Source organism: Rhinolophus hipposideros (genome assembly GCF_964194185.1).
Source record: "Rhinolophus hipposideros genome assembly, chromosome: 3".
In the NCBI taxonomy this organism is placed as follows: Eukaryota; Metazoa; Chordata; class Mammalia; order Chiroptera; family Rhinolophidae; genus Rhinolophus; species Rhinolophus hipposideros.
This window is the reverse complement of record NC_138049.1, coordinates 54,487,843-54,505,373: the sequence shown is the minus strand read 5'-3', so window position 1 is coordinate 54,505,373 and position 17,531 is coordinate 54,487,843. Positions and strand designations below refer to the sequence as shown.

General features: G+C 34.0%; 1 protein-coding gene across 3 annotated transcripts in view; it reads right to left on the bottom strand.

Moving 5' to 3' along the window:
• Positions 1-17,531, bottom strand: part of USP45 (ubiquitin specific peptidase 45) — a 65,473-nt gene that overhangs the window by 30,206 nt on the left and 17,736 nt on the right. For all 3 annotated transcript variants that reach the window (XM_081044658.1, XM_081044659.1, XM_081044660.1), the window contains exons 6-9: positions 10,502-10,644; positions 10,014-10,109; positions 6,533-6,663; positions 523-610 (exon numbers count right to left, since the gene is read on the bottom strand). In XM_081044658.1, the coding sequence (XP_080900784.1) occupies positions 523-610; positions 6,533-6,663; positions 10,014-10,109; positions 10,502-10,644 (458 nt within the window). The remainder of the gene's footprint in view (positions 1-522; positions 611-6,532; positions 6,664-10,013; positions 10,110-10,501; positions 10,645-17,531) is intronic.

Sequence of the window (17,531 nt, the reverse complement as noted above, 5' to 3'; positions counted from 1 at the left end):
TGATCCCTGAGTGGATCTTTATCCAGCATGGGATGATGAAGTTTCTCTCTTGGGAATTGAGATCTGGGATTCCCAAACAGCCATTTTCATTTTTATATTCGTATGTAGAACTGCAGCATACAAACTATGGTGATCATGTGCTACCATTCAGACAGAGAAGCAGAGAAACTACTCAGTCTGCAGAGAGATGAATAAAGAAAATCCACAGAGCCAGAGAAATAAGAATACTTTATGGATTCCTGAGAATCTTCCTGCCCCTATATTCCCAGCTATAGCCTCCTTCACCTGGATTCATAGATCCCTTTTCTTTAAGCTAGTTTGAACTGATTTCTGTTATTAATAGCCAACGGGTTGTAAAAGGGCAAAAGACAATAATCCTAGGGTAGAGTCAAAAAAATAAAAAGAAGAAATAGAAAAAAATCAAATTACTTCTTAACCATGCATTAAAGTTATGATAGACATTCCTTCAGTTTTGTACCTTCTTCTTAAAGAGTTCATGTGACAAACATAAAGAAACCTGACCTTTGTTTCTTCTGTCCTCACTGCATCCAGCAGATAATGCAGAAGTTCCTGACTGTCCTGTTGTTGAAAACTTTTAAATCGAGGGGCCCTATGATTTAAAAACAAAATAGGAAAGAGAAAAAGAACAATCGTTTCATCAACAATATATTACTATTATTTAAAATCACTTTTAAATAACCTATCGTCACAGATTCAATTTACTTTCTTTTTCTACTAAGTTGAAAAATGTGATTACTGGTCCAATTAAGAGGAGATCTGAAGTGCACTGAGTACAACGTTGCTACCATTTATTAGGTAACTACCGTATTTCCCCGAAAATAGGACCTAACCAGAAAATAAGCCCTAGCATGATTTTTCAGGATGACATCCCCTGAACATAAGCCTTAACGCGTCTTTGGGAGCAAACCTTAATAAGACCCGATCTTATTTCTGGGGAAACGCAGTACCATATGCCAAGCACATATGTTAAGCTTTACATATATGAAGTCACATAATCCTCAAACAAGGTTGGGATGTACTATTTTCTCCCCCTTATGTATGAGGGCTCCAAGGGATTACTTAAATAGTTTGCAAGGTCACACAGCAAGCAAAAAAACAAACACCAAACAAACAAAAACAACAGTATTCAAACCCAAGCTACTGTGATCTATTATCTTCCTACCTTAAATAGCCAAAAGAAAAGCAAATGATTATTTATATTAAAATAAAGATATAACCTGATGTCTCTGTGAATGTATTTAAGGATTTGACAGATTTCCTGTGTATTAAAAGGATCAGGCGCTATTCATAGAGACATTAATACAGCAAATATTTAGGTTATTTCAGTAACTTTAAAAAGCAATATTCCTGGCAATATTCTCTAATGCTAAATGAACAATTTTGCCTTAAATGTAAACAAGTATTAAATTTAGAAACTGCTCTGATCTAAAATGAAGAATTTTGTTAACACAAAATTATAAGAATATCTTATGTAGTACAACACAAGTTTACAATTGTCTCACTATGGTATATTACAAAACATATACACAACAGTGAAGAAATTCATGGTTAATATGAACTTCATTTTATACTCGAGAAAACTGAAGAACAAGGTGAGTGCCAGTGACATAAATCCAGGTGCTCTGATTCTTGAGTTCAGTACTTTAAGCATTATTCCTCATTATCTCACAATAACATTCATTCTAGTAATGCACTAATGTGAGGCCCTGATGCTAAAAATCTATCAGAACCAGTAGTGAATCTAGCCTGTACCAGGAACCATCATTTCAGTTACCCTTCACTTTTGCAAAGAAGTAGCAAACAGCAGGATGATGTTGAGAACACTTTCATTTACTCCCTTGCTGGTTTCCCTTTCTGCATGTGGTGGTGTCTACCTCCTAGATCAGAGATGAGGAAAGAAACCAAGACAGACACAGATTCCAATCCTATTTGAGCCTCACAGGCTAGAATCCATGAAAGGCAGAAATTGCACAATACTACACTTGTGCTGCAGGTATCAAGAAAGGTGAGTGGAGTGGAAGACAATGGGAGGAGGAAGCAGGAGAATACTTCAGAGATCCTCACCAGCCAGGTGGTACCTAAAAAGAGGCAGTCTATGGCTTTCAAAGCAGAACCACAGGAAGGAAATCGGTCATGAACAACGAAAATCGGTCCACCATGTCTGCCTACACCTTCATCTCAACCATGCACAAAGCACAAAGCCTTCTAAACCACTGAAGAAAATTGAATAAACCTAAATTTCTTTCTTTCCTCCTTTACCCAGGACTGGGGAAAAAAAACTGCATGGCTTATGAAATCTCTAATGGAGCCTATGTGAGCTACCAGTACCAAAAGAGATCTTCAAGCTTAAAGAATAAAAAGAGAAAAAAATCGCCAAACATATGAAAAGATTCGCCCTATTCAAAACAAAGGAAACACTATACATTCACGGGAAATGTGCCTAGTAAAAGTGTTGCTGTGGGAAAGAGGAGGGAACTTTTAAAAACCTCAAATTGTAAGAGGAAAATGTACTCGTGTGCACACTCATTTGGAACAAGAGAGAATTTGTGGAGATGTCTTCTGGGTGAAGATGAATCAGTCCATTCGTAATCCATAAAAAGAGAAAACAAACAAAAAAAGGTTTAAGTGGATTCAACGCAGAAAAAAAAATTCCACAGAGCAAAATAGAACACAAAATAATAGAGAAAATAATAGACTTCATGGGCTGTGGGCCCAAAGAAGCTCAGCCCTGAGGGGTAAATAAAACTGAAAGCACTTCACCTCAGAAAGGGACAGAGCCAGGCTCATTGTTTAAGTGTGGGTTGGTTTTCCCAGGAGCCTGAAAGAAAGCCTTTAGGCAAACATTGCCTAAAGCTACTACAGAACACAGCACAGGGACCTGCAGCTGAGCCAAGCCTTCCATAAACTCTTCTCACATCCCTAAAACTGTAAACCATTAAGAGACCTGGATCTCCAGGGCCAGCCTATAGGGCAGGGGCGAAGCTATCTTAAAATTTAAAATGTTTAGGCAGTGAGGAGAGAGATATCAAAAAGGGAGGCAATAGGGAGGAAGGGAAGGTGAGGGGAGTGGCCGGGAAATAAGAAGGGTTAGAGAAAATGGGGGAAAGCAAAGATGGGTGAGGACAAACAAATAAAGAAATCTACTCCCAAAGGAGCCTACAAACCAATATTATAAAATACATTTTAAAAAATCTAATGTTAAAAAATCAACAATTGGGGGTGGCCAGCTAGCTCAGTTGGTTAAAGCGCGGTACTCTTAACAACAAGGTTGCCAGGCTCGATCCCCACATGGGCCACTGTTAGCTGCGCCCTTCATGACTAGATTGAAACAACTACTTGACTTGGAGCTGATGGGTCCTGGAAAAACACACTTAAAATAAATAAGTTTTAAAAAATCAACAACTAAAATGAATTTACTTTACTCCAAATAAATTTAATAGAACTGTCCCAAAGATGTTACAATAAATATGTTGAAAATGTCTAAAAATATAAAGGCATAACTACTAATAAAAGCCTAGGTATTGAGAAAATTTGGAAAAAATTAAACAAGAACATGTAGATACTGATAAGATAGCCAATTAAAAATATTAGAAATAAAAAATAAAACCATAGATGTAGAAATACAAAAGACAGGATAAATGGTAAACTATACAGTTGAGGGGGGAATTAGTAAATTAGAATATTGAAGAACATGCCAAGATATACTACAGTACACTGTACTCTCATTTTATCTTCAGAATTTGGTTGCACTCCTTAAGGTACATGACACACCACAGAATATTCTTAAGGTAAATCTAAAAAGTACGTGCAGGATTTGCAGGCTGAAAACCACAAAACTTTGATGAGAAAATCAAAGGGCTAACTAAATAACTGAAAAGGTTATGTCATACTCATGTACTGGAAGACTTACATTAAGATGTCAGTTCTCTCCAAATTGATCTACATATTCAATGCAATCCCAATTGACAAACTAATTCTAAACTTCATATAAAAAAGCAAAGGACCTAGCTAGAATCGTTCAAGAAAAAAAAGAAGAAAGTTCAAAGACTCACACTATCCAATTCCAAGACTTACTATGAGTAAGTAATCAAGACAGTGCAATAGTGGGGTAAGCATAGATCAATGTAAGAAGAGTCCAAAAGTAGACCCAACAAATATGACTTAAATCTTTACCTTTTTTAAAAGGTGAGAACTGTCTGTATATATTTCTTATTATATCACAATATCATAATTTTTATTTACTGAATGAACAAATGAATAAATTATTGGCTCTACTTGGTTGCTGAGAAGACTGATCCAAAGTCTTCAGTGAATGGGGGAACAGTCCAGGAAGTCCGTTACCATGTCAGGAAAGGGTAGAAAATAATATAACAATACAATGGAAGGACATATGTCTCAAAATGTGGTAGTTTTATTCAAGGGTGGAGCAGTAATTACAATGTAAGATTAACAGTCATAAGAATGAACCTAAACTATTTAATTGTAGTTATTTTATTAGGGCATGGGATTATATATTTTAGAAAAATTTACATAAGATTATTAAAGTTATTTAAGGTTTAAAGTTCACCTGATTTTTAAAAAAATCGCTTTTGGTAATATGTGTCTCTTTTTAAAGTAAAGACAATAAAGCAAAAGAAAATACAATTTTTCAATGTTTTCAAATATTTGACCCAGTAATGCTATTTATCCCACAGATGTACTTTCACAAGTGCAATAAGATGTATATACACACATATATACATATATATACATATGTAAAATCAATGTACCATATGGAAGATGTATCACATAGAAGATGTACAAAATATATTAAACAAAACAAGCAAGTGGCAGACAATTTCTATGTATGTCTGTATATGCATAATCACTTTTGAAAAGTGAAAAACAGGTAATACTAGTTTGGATTTTTATCCATGAGCACCTACTATTTTAAAAATAATTTTTAAAAATGTTATAAATCTTGGGGGCGGCTGGTTTGCTCAGTGGTTAGAGAGCGGTGCTCATAACACCAACTTTGCCGGTTCCATTCCCACCTGGGCCAGTGAGCTGCACCCTCCCCCACCCCACAACTAGACTGAAAACGACGTGGAGCTGATGGGTCCTGGAAACACACTCTGTTCCCCAATAAAAATTAAAAGAAAAAAATTTTTTATAAATCTTCACAAAACCAGAAAAAAACAGAAAAAAAATGATACAAAGTTGTTTTTGGTAGAGTCAAAAACAAATTCCTGAAGGATAATATCCTAAAAACTTGAACTTTATGAAGCACCATGTATCTGACACTTTTCAGGGATTTTTTTGTTCTTCAGATTTTGAAACAACAGCATTTGCCAAGCAAAGAAAACATACAATAAACCCTCTATATTTAGGACTACATTTAAAATACCATGGCATATCATGCTAAGTGAAATAAGCCAATCACAGAAAAAACAAGTACTGCATGATTCCATTTATATGAGGAATCTAAAATAGTCCAAGCCATAGAACCAAAGAGTGCAATGGTGGTTACCAGGGGCTGGAGTGAGGAGGAAACGAGGAGTTGCTAATCAACAGTTATAATGCTTTAGTCAAGCAAGATGAATAAGCTCTAGAGATCTGCTATAAAACATTGTACTTAGAGTCAACAATAATATATTGTACACCTAAAAATTTTTTAAGAGGATGAAGCTCATGTTATGTTCTTGGTACAAAAATTTTTTTTTAAAAAATTAACACTGGTACAATACTATGAGATAAAATATAATAAAACACAATACCATGGCACAGATAACAAGCTTAAATTAAAATAAAATTTTAAGGATTGTAGATTTACAAAAATGCAAGTTCATATTTAGAGAATTTTGTTTCTACATATTTTAGTTTATTGTGTGGACTGGACTAGTTTATGAGCTCCATGATAGGGTCCATTTTTAATACAGTATATGCTGTATAGGATTCTAGCAAGTACTGACACAAAAATCCCAATTTTCTAGATGAAGGAATAAATGAATACATTAAAGTGAAATCAGAAACTTTATGGTATGTGTTTATTTCCAGCCACACAAGGATTCTGTTTTTAACATACTGTAAGTTCTTGAGAAATTCACTTAAACTCTATTTGCCTCAAAGCTTATCTTTTAAAATAAAAAACTAAGTGAGACTATATATTATAGCACCTTTTAGATTTTATAATTCTATAATTTTCTTACTTTATGGTATTTATCATGGGCTTCTGAGTCAGGACACACCTCTATTTGAATCCTGGCTTTGTCACTATGAAACGAGGTAAGCTACTCAACCTCTATGAGTCTCAGGTTCCTTATCTATAAAATGGGGATAAGTAATCACTTCTTCAGAGTATTATGAGATATAAAGCACAGAGCTGCAACTAAACAAATGCTAATTCTGTCTCTTGGTAGTCTAGGCAATAACAGCAATTTATAGTAAGAGTGAAATTACTCACATTAAATAATAAATACAAGAGTATTTTGTAACTCATGATTATTTACATTAAGAATGTACATGCACCCACTTCTGACAAAGCTGATTGAAAAGAACTTTAGGAGAAAGCGGTCCTTTTTCAGTTTCCTTCATGCTGTGAAGAAACAGGAACAAGGCTGAAGTCAATGGTCCAGGGCTCGAAAGTTCCACCACTAATGGATCCTTTAAAAACATGATCAACTCTATGTCAGAAATACATACTATTTAAAATCTAAGAGTTATATTTTGTTTAAATGATGACAAGTAAATTGCCTCAACTGTATTAAAAAACTTTATTCCCTCATATATAAAATGAATATACAAAAATGGAATTCAATGCCTTATCTTGAAAAACACATGTATTCTCATGTTCTATGCCCTCTACATACTAAAACTATTAGCTTAAGAATGAAATCACTAATTTAGTTGTAACTGTTTCTTAACGTGCTCTGCTAAAAGTGAAACCATTCATCTCCTTGATATTTGTACATCTTCACAAATAATCACAAATTGTATTATCAGCAAAACTCCTACCCTTTCTTCCCCAAAATATTTTGCTATTAAATATTAAATATTAAATAATGAATAAGAAATTACATCACAAAATTGGTATACCACCTGCCTCTTTTAAGGAGAGAGACATAAAGATTGATAAAAGCAGATAAAATTGTGTAAAGGATCAAAACACTTCATTCTCGAATTTTTTTCCACAACAAGTATAATTTTCTAAAACGTTTTTGCCAGTAATCCTCTCACCCATGGGTAATGAATAAAAAGCACATCCCAAATATAATCCTTAAAACATTATAGAATGTTATCTTCTAGAACTAACTATCGAATATGTTGTCTCATTCATGTATTTATAAAATATATGTTACAGATGTATTTTATACCAACTATCCTTAAAAATCCACCCCCTGGCTAAAAGCACAGAAAAGACAGCTTCTGAATATCAAAAAGTGCTTTCTGCCATGTTAAGTAAATTGAAAGTTACTTCGAAGGTCAAAAGTTAAAGGCAGTTTCAAAGTTCAAGCAGTAAGGTGTAGTATCTGCTACTCCCAAATCAAGCATTTTTAGACAAAGTAAAAAACCTTTAGAATTAAGTGAGTAAATAACCTTAGTTTTTAAAAGTACACCTAAACTTTGAAAACAAAAGTAAGGTTGGTGGTGAGAATGCAATATGGATGAATCTCACAAACATGCTGACGGGAAGAAGCCAAATACAAAAGACTACATATTGTATGATTTTACTTATACATAATATTAAAACAGGCAAAACGAATCTGTCCTGTTAGAAACCAGATTAGGGGCTATGCTTGTCTGGTAGGGAGGTAGTAAGAAAATGGCAACCTGAAGGGGGCTGCCAGCTGCTGAGAATGTTCTGTTTCTTGAGAAAAGTATTGGTTAGTTACAGTTCAGTGGGTTCACTTTGTGAAAGCCATCATCTATACAATCATGCTATACACTTCTCTGTACGAATACTTCAATAAAGTTTTTCAAAAGCAAGCACATTGCTGATATGCATACAAATATTAACAAGTTGAATCCAGCAACATACAAGAATAATCACACATCATAAGTAAGTGGGGTTTGTCCTAGGAATAGAAGATAGGCTTGAAAATCAATCAATATAATTTGCCACATTAACAGATAATAAAGAAACACCATAAAATAATCTCAATAGGTGCAGGAAAAGCATTTGACAAAATTCAACATCCACTCATGATGAAACACTCAGAAAACTAGGAATAGAAGGAAATGTCCTCAATCTTACAAAGAACACCTATGAAAAACCTGTATTTAACTTCATTCTTAATAATAATGAAAGACTGTTTTTACCCTAATTTGGGGATTAAAGCAAGGATGTCTATTCTCATGACTTCTATTCAACATATTACTGGTGGTTCAAGCCAGTAAAAGGCATAATAATATGCCTTTGACAATAAGGTAAGGAAAAGAAACAAAAGGCACACAGATTACAAAAGACAAAGTAAAACTGGAGATTGAAAGAGTAGTGGATCTATGCTGATAGTCCCACGGCTTAGGTCAACCATACATCCTAAAAACCTGATTGCAAATTTCCCTCTTAAAATGACACAAACCTAAGTGATCAGCTATAATATCTAATTGCCATATATATTAACCTTGAAACATAGCTCTATATGTGAAATACCAAAACTTAACATCCAATCACATTTCATAGGAAATCTCTTCAAATGATTAAGCATTAACTTCCATTTGGTAAAACAGTGTTCACTATCTCACTACACTTTAGAAGAGGGCATTGGGACCGACCATAAAAATTTTCAGCAGCTGAACAGGCAATGCATTTATAGTCTGCCTTTTCAACCGAAAAAATACAATATTATCTTTCAAGACTGCCTCCTTGGAAGAAAAATCTAAGATTACTACACTGGGTTAAGAATTTTTAGAACTCTTCTTTCTTAAGAGTTCTCCAAAGAGTTTTCAAAAGCCAGATCATGAGCTACACATACACTCTTTCCTACACACACACACACCCAATTTATAACTAAAATCATTATTACTAGTGTCAATGCCCTCCAGCCAAAGACCACCAGAAACACACCTGCAGTTGAACAAAGTGGGTTTATTACTTGTTGCATTGAAAGAGAACACCTACTATGGGGAACCACGGGGCATCTCAATAAGCGGGTATTCGAAAGAACCAATATACGATTTGGGCTTTAGTTGGGTCATTTAGGGGGCAATTTAAGGAAGTAGAGAGGTCTGCTCTCGCTTGGATGTTGTCAGAAAGTTGGGGTAGTTCTATGATTGAGTATCTAATTAAATCTTATCTTTGGTTGGGGTTGAAGGGAAACTAGAATGAGGATAACGCTATAGCTAGTAAAGATTTAGCACTCACTCATTTTGGTAGAGAAAGGGAGTTTGAGGTTTTCTAAGTGATAGAGTAACCTTGTTTTTGTATGTAGTTTAGATACAATTATGAAGTGGTCTTGCTTTGCCTTATTTTATTGGTCTTAGAGTAACCTAGCTTGAAGTTTAAATTCTGTGAGATTATTTGAAGCATGGCCTAATTGTGGGTGCCAGGCTAGCTTCTGAATGTCACAAACTGATTTAACCCATATTACCTTAACACCCCACAATCAGACTAGGCTTCATAAAACCTTTAGATGTTCACTATTAAAATTAAATCTACCTTTAAAAAACACTGATGATATATTTAAACAAATGTCACCAGTAACTACAAAACACGAGTTCTAGACATTGTGCTCAACTAAAGTCAAACCCCTTTTTTTTCTAGTATGTCTGTGACATATTTGTCAATCGTAATACTTTTGTATTTTTTGACCCACATGTTTGACACATATATTAAAAGTTATCATTTTAGAAGCTTTAAATCTGATTGTTTATCTTCACAAATGCTTTTGAATTATTTTTTCAAATCCTCTATTATGTCAGTTGATAGTTTTGAGAAATAGGAAAGATAGATTTTGGCAACGTCAGTGTCTCATCTCAAAAAGAGCTCTTATCCAGATAGTTATACTTCTTACCAGCTGAGAGTCTGAGGAAGGAAAAATCTTGAGTTTTGTGCCATTTTCTTTGATCTCATTCATCAGTTCAATAAGAACGTAAGATTGTGCCAAGTTCTAAAAGAAAACAAAAGTACACTCTTCTGATTCAGTTATAATATGCCTTTGATTTTATGGAATAAATTACTCTCTCAAAGTTTCAAATATTATCTTGCATAGCAAAATACTTTTTTAAGTTTTAAGAATTTAATGGAATATATTTTATATTTAATAAATGTCACTATTACTGATAGAACCATGGTAAAATACAGAGCCGTGGTAAACTTTTAGAAGCAATGTGGAAAAAGTAGGTATATATATGTGTATGACAATGGCTAAAGATAGCCTAAAACAAACAAACCAGAAATTTCTAGATGAACATTTAACAGTCATTTGACAGTCTACATGGGTACAAATATAAGTAAACTAAAATTAACTTACATTTTACAAAGCTTTCTGATAGCTCTTACCTGCATGACAGCATTAAAAAAGCAAGTATTTCCTAAATTAGTAATTCCTTTTACGGATGTTACACTGCTGCCTTTTCTTCCCTTCTTTTTTTCACCTGTTTCACATTTTTCTTCACAAAGTTTTATGATTCTAGAAAATGCGCCTAAGTTAGAGAAAACATAACTGATATGAGATGTAAAATTAAATACATATCATCTGACATAATTTAAATATATTCCTTAAAATTAAATAAGACTTTTTTTCGAAATCAATGTTCCTAAAGGGCAAGAACACAAACACAAATAAATGTCTTGGGTTTCATTTTATTGCTAAAGCAATTCATTTTAATTCATTTTAATATACATATGTGTATCTCACACCACATTGCAAAATAAATTCCAAATGAAATTAAAAATTAAATATAAAAGAGTAAAGTTAAAAAAGAAGTAGAAAGTATGGAGAATATAATAATAGTAAATAGTTGTAAATACTATGTAATACTATCTAATAGTATATAATAATAGTAAATGGTTGTACATACTATGTAGGATGTCAGATGGGTATTGGACTTATCGGGGGGAATCACTTCATAAATTATATAAATACCTAATCACTATGCTGTACACCGGAAACTAATATAACATTGAATGTCAACTATAAATATATATGTATATGTATATATGAGATGTGATCAAAAGATACAGTGAATGTTTAAATAAAAAAAATTTTATTACAGCAAAAGACACATTGCCATTATTTCCCCTCAAAATACTCCCCCTTGCTTCGAACATACTTATCCTACCGTTCTTGCCCTTTCTGAAGCAGTTCTGGAAGTCCTCTTTCGTTGAGTGTCTTTAGTTGCGCTGTCATGGCTGCCTCGATGTCCTGAATTGATTCAAAACGTTTACCTTTCATGGTCATTTTGACTTTGGGGAAGAGCCAGAAGTCGTGTGGTGCCAGATACGGTGAATTAGGCGGATGAGGACACACCATAACGGTTTTATTTGACAGAAATTGCTGTACCAGATGTGATGCATTAGACAGAGCCCTTTCCACTGTGATCAACAAATATGGTGAGTGTTGCTGCCGAGTGTCATCCAATGGAAAGGCAGGGGTCTTCAATACGGGAAGTGGCATGTGGAACCTTAGTAACAGTGTGTGACAAGTTTCAACTTGTTTGGTGCAGTCGGGTGTGAGCTACACTTGAGAGAAGGTGTGATTTAAAATGTGCCATAAATTATCCTCCATCATAACACTCCATGTTACACATCGCTTCTGGTACAGCGATTTCTATCAAAAACATCCTCATCCGCCTTATTCACCGGATCTGGCACCATGCGACTTCTGGCTCTTCCCTAAAGTCAAAATGAATCAGGGTATTGAGGCAGCCACGACAGCGCAAACAAAGACACTCACAAAAGAGGACTTTCTGAACTGCTTCAGAAAGTTGCAAGAACAATGGGATGCGTTCCAAGAGAGGGGAGTATTTTGAGGGGAATTGATGGCAATGTGTCTTTTACCGCAATAAAAATTTTTAAACATTCACCTCATATACATACATGTAATATGTATGTGTGTGTGCGTGTGTATGGTCAGGGGATGTAAAGTACAGCATAGGGAATATAGTCAATGGTATTGTAATAGCTATGTATGATGTCAAGGCAATAGCACACTTGATGGGTTATCACTTTATAAAGGGTGTAAATGTCTAATCATTATGTTGTTTTGTACACCTGAAACTAATAATAAAACTAAATTAAAAAAAAAAAACAGAAGTAGAAAATACCCAGATGTTGGTTTCTAAATACCATTCCCTACTAAAAGGAATGAAGACTCCTTGAAGAGAAGGCTGATTCTTAACGTGGGGCAGCAAAGAGGCAAAATGAGCCTATAACATTTTTGTTATGCCAGAAAATAAGGACATGCTCAAAAAAAGTGTTGAATATGTCAAAATACACAGACACCATTTTAAATAGGTTCCCACTGGTCCAATCTGGGACAGTTTGAGTATCAAAATAAAGAAGTGCACTAATAGATTATAATGAGTCTGAATTGATAATAAACTTTAAAATGGAGATAAAAGGGAGAAAACTCTTCCTTGGAAGAGAATGCTAACTAATAAACAGAAGAAATAATGAAATTAGAAAATCATAAAGTGGCAGTTTTTTTTGTATTGTTCTTGCAACTTTTCTGTAAGTTTGACATTGTCAAATAAAGTTGAAAAATAAAGTTAAAAAATTAACAGAATTATAATATAAAAAGTAAAATACCTAAGTGTACTTTAAACATATACATAAGTATATGTTTTGGGATTACCAACTTATAAAATTAATGCAGATTTTGCAACTATAGTATCATTTCATCAATAAGAAATAATATGAAAATAATAACAATATGAAAATGAAGAACAATGCCTAACATTTATAAACTGACATGATTGATTGACATGACTGATTATATCTATTTAACAGCAAATTACTTTCTGAATCATTATAATTTGAAGTTTTGACAGGAAATTCCCAAGTTCTCAAATTTTTTGGTTTTAACTAAATGTTCTTTTAAATTCCTTTCAACCCTCAGATTTTATAGTTCTTTACAATTATATGTTTTATTCATCTAATACTGACAGGCTGCCTTGTATTACTAATTAACTTTTAAATGTTTGGCTGTCTGTCCCTCCAATCAGGTTGATGGAGACCAGGGAATGTCTCTTATGACTGCTCTTTTTTCCATAGGGGTTGGGGAGAACATACATAATAAAAATTCAATATAAATGAAAACCTACAAGATTAAAGAGCAAATACAGTAGACGTATTTGCTATATCTATGTCTCTGATGAGTTCTTAAGGGAAATAAGTTAAGACACCCGCTCCCCACCCCTTCCCACTCTTTACAACAGCATTAAGGGAGATGAAAAGGGTTGGAGGCCATAGCCCTACGCTCAGGACAGGAGCAAGACACTAAGACCATAAAGAGAAACTTTAAATTTAGTCCTGGTAGACTGATGTCACACACATCCTATTGGTTCAAATAAGGCTTGAGTTGGCACCTTTGACTTTTGTCACCCCCCCCACCCCACCCCCAAAAAAGGCATCTAGTTATGGGGCTCCAATATCAATCAAATGGGATTATTAACACATTTTCTCATAAGTTTTCATAAGGATTAAATGAGCTATTTGTAAAGTACACGGTATGGTAAGCACTATATACATAGGTTTGTGAAAAACAGCCCAGGGAACATCCCCAAATTATTTGGGACAAAATTTGTATTTTCATGAGTGGTCTTCCATGTTCATTGCTTATCTGATTTCATTTTTTTTTCTTCTCTTTAATCATTCCTGTACTTGCTGAGTTTTCTTCCTAAAATTTATCTCTTGTTTCTGAATGGATTTTCTGAATGCTTTTTATTTTGCCTTTTATATCGGCTTTTCTCAACATCTTAACCATTGAGAAAAATGAATTGGTAGTTTCTAAGATGTTTCTATCATTAAGCAAATCTATTTCACAGAAAAGATTTTTCTTTCAAGTCTTACGTTTTCTCTTACCTTGTGATACGATATGTTTTCATAATTCCTCTTACTTGTTTTCCCTTTTATTCCTGTTTGCTTATTCTTTAAACACTATTGGTTGTTATTGGATGTCTGATGTCCAGATATTGAAGAGCTATTTTTAACTCCCAACCCAGAATTCCAAGTTAACACAGGACAGAACTAGCAAGATAGATCTCTTTTCCTGTCCTGCAGATATTACAGTAAGTGATAAAATTAAACCCCATACTAGAGCTTGGGGGCAAGGGCTAGTACAGTTAATGAAGAAGGTCACTGAAAGGCAGAGGCCAGGAATGGAGCAGTCCACCTCCTCATGAGATCTGAGATTCCAACTGGAGGCTAGAATCAGCGGGTGCCAGGCTCTCATTAAAGCCATTCCCACTAGCTGGTTTCACAGTGATTTTTAAGAGATTTAGGATGAAAGAGTAATTAAATCCAAGCATTACTCCATCTTTTGGGGCAAGATTGCTACTCTGATTTTACATTTACAAAACTCAGTCTCCAACAGGTTAAGTGATTTGCCCACAGTCATAATGGTAATCTTCTGATGATAAATCCATTGTCATTTTGCCACCTAATTTCTCTTTTGTGATTTATGTACAATTACAAGAATTATAAGATAGTAGAGCAAGACTTAACAGATTTAGGTATGTGCAACCCTGAACAAATATGACTCCTCAAACGTATTTCTTTTCGCTAACATTCGTAATAAATTCTGCCATATTTTTTAGCTTAGTAACATGAAAACTGAGTGGTTGGGGGAACTAAACTATATAGATTATATTAATTACATATATATAACATACATTTATTATTCTCTTGGGGAAATACTAGAAATTATATTTTAATCTTATCAGAACAAATAGCATTTTTAAAACTGTAACATGCAAATGATTAATGTATCTGTGTAGTGCATTTACCCATCAGTTTTCAAAACATCTGGGATAGCATCCTAAAGTAAACAATGTTCAAAAAACCATCTGGACAAAACTGCAGGCAAAGAAAAAAGCATAAACATATGGAAAAACAGATTTTACCCTTCCCCTCAGCAGTAAGGGATGACAAATGTTGAGCCTAGACATATCCACGCTTCACCGTGCGATGCTTTTCAGCACCACCTGGCTCTCCATGCAGAGCCACGAAATATGGACAGCACTGCCAGAAAGAACATATCCAGGGGGCAATGGCAATAAAAATCATTTATTTCATGGTTAAATATCCACTTCACACAAGTGGCAAGGATCCGTGTGTTGACTTTTACGTGTAAGTCTATTATCAGAATATATTCAAAATTAATTATGCTATTGGATTTGAATAATAAATAGATCAGATAATTGAAAACAAAATGACATTTTCTAAGAACTATTTAAATTTGTTTCATTTAAAGTACAAGTTTTTCATTTTACTAAACAGCATGTTTATAATATGCAACAATTCAAATTCAGTTAATTTATCAAATGTCCATTGTCTGCCAGGTACTATATGAACCACTATCTACATTGACACTTAATTGCTTATGATTTATAGAATACAAGGTATTGATACATAGTGAACAGCACAGAGACATTAATTCTTAAATTCATGATAATATTTTAGTGAAACTTTTATAAACTAAATATACATGTACATTTGCTCACTAAGAAACTGTTAGCTGAGAGTTTACGATCCTAGCTTAAAACCAGGGTGTCTGAGAATCAGTCTCTCAATTATTTGACATGTAAACAGGTATGTGTATTTTAATGAAAAGCAATTTATTACTTCTATTGAAAAATGATTACTGATCACTACAACATAGCCTTCTCAATCTAGCAGGGATTTTAGATCATATTCACTCAAGAACTCTTCCTTTACAAACACAGAACCAAATGCAGTAAGGACTGAACTTCAAGATGTTTTTTAAGTATAATTAAAAGGACAAAGCTGCTGTAGCAATAACAAAAAAGACAAATTATACAAAATTTTGATCATCATGTGTTTTATTCTCCTCAGGTTTTACATGAACCTGTGAAATACCTATAAGGAATAATCACAGAATTTCAGGGTTAGAAGGTTATTTTATTCAAAGGAATTTATTTCACCTTACTTATCTCCTTTATATTACCTATACTGTCATCAGATGTTGTACTTTTGTAATAAAGTAGCATAGACCCTAGAATACAAAGAACATTGAGAGAAAACTTCAGGCATTCGAGACGAAATTTTTAAAGTTCTTTTATATCTCTGTAATTTACCTTTAAGCCTATATTCAGTACCCAAAGAGCTGCTGGTTAACTGAGTAACTTGATAGGTTTTGTACATACCTCAGGTCTTGCAAGACAGAAAACTGGCTGAAGCACCAGCAAAGCCAAAAAAAAAAAAAAATTGATGGCCCTGGCAACGATGACATTATAAACATTATTACCCAAAAAACCCTAAAAACTATAAACAAAGTTAAATATGGAAAAGTGGGTATCCTTGTCAACTATACCCTTTGTATAATCTTTCTGGAGGACAGTTTAACAACTGTTATCAAAATTTAAGACAGGTTTATAAATTTCTGGCCAGAAATCCCAGAAAATTTAACCTAGAGAAATAAAGGAGCACGTACACTGAGATTAGGTTTTGCTTATTATGGGAGAAAATTGAAAACAACCAGTAGTGGATTTGTTGCCAAGTAATATTAAATTCTCTTTTCTCAAAGGTATAAATATTTGTGAATTGCCTTGGTTAAATCAAAAGGGGAACACTGGTGCTCCCCGAGTTTTCCACAGGCATGAGGAAAGCAAACTTATTTGGCAGTTTGCTTATTTAAAGAAAGCGTTTGAGAGCATTTTCTCCACTGATAATTGTCCCCATTGAAGACAGATAATGAAATCGAGGCACACAGCTAGTCAGTCATAGAGAGTAGATTCAAACCCAGGCAGTGTGACTTCAGGAAACACACACTTAACTATTATGATCTACTACCTGTCTGTATAATAATGGTTAGTAAGGTTAATAAGTGTGATCATCTAAGACACTAATGAAATACTACTGGTGATACGAAGGAAAAGGCCACTACTCTTAAGCAAAGCAGGATGTAATCAATTACTGGATGTGTTTGGTATATGAATTTATAGTTTTGCTAAAGTTGGTATCAGCCCTTTTCAAAAGGTTCCTCAAAAGAATTAAGCCCCTAATGCCCTAGGCACCCACTGTACACAATTAACTTCTCCTTACGTTTCAGAAGGGTACTAGATAGTGCCATCTTTGGGTGAAGTGAGAAAATAGTCCCTCACTCAAATAATTTTCTGTGTTCTGTAGTTCAGATGAGGAACCCCTGATTTAAATTCCTACAGGTAACAGTAAGTTGTTTTTTAAACAGCCAACATCTTTTTGTCCCTAACCCTTTTTATACAGGGAAACAACTATTTTTAGTACTTATTTTTGAGAATGCAAATTTTTTAGATGAATGACTGTCACTTTAGAGAAAATGTATTACTTCTCCAAAAAGGTTACAGTGTTAAATTAAATTTAAATTGTT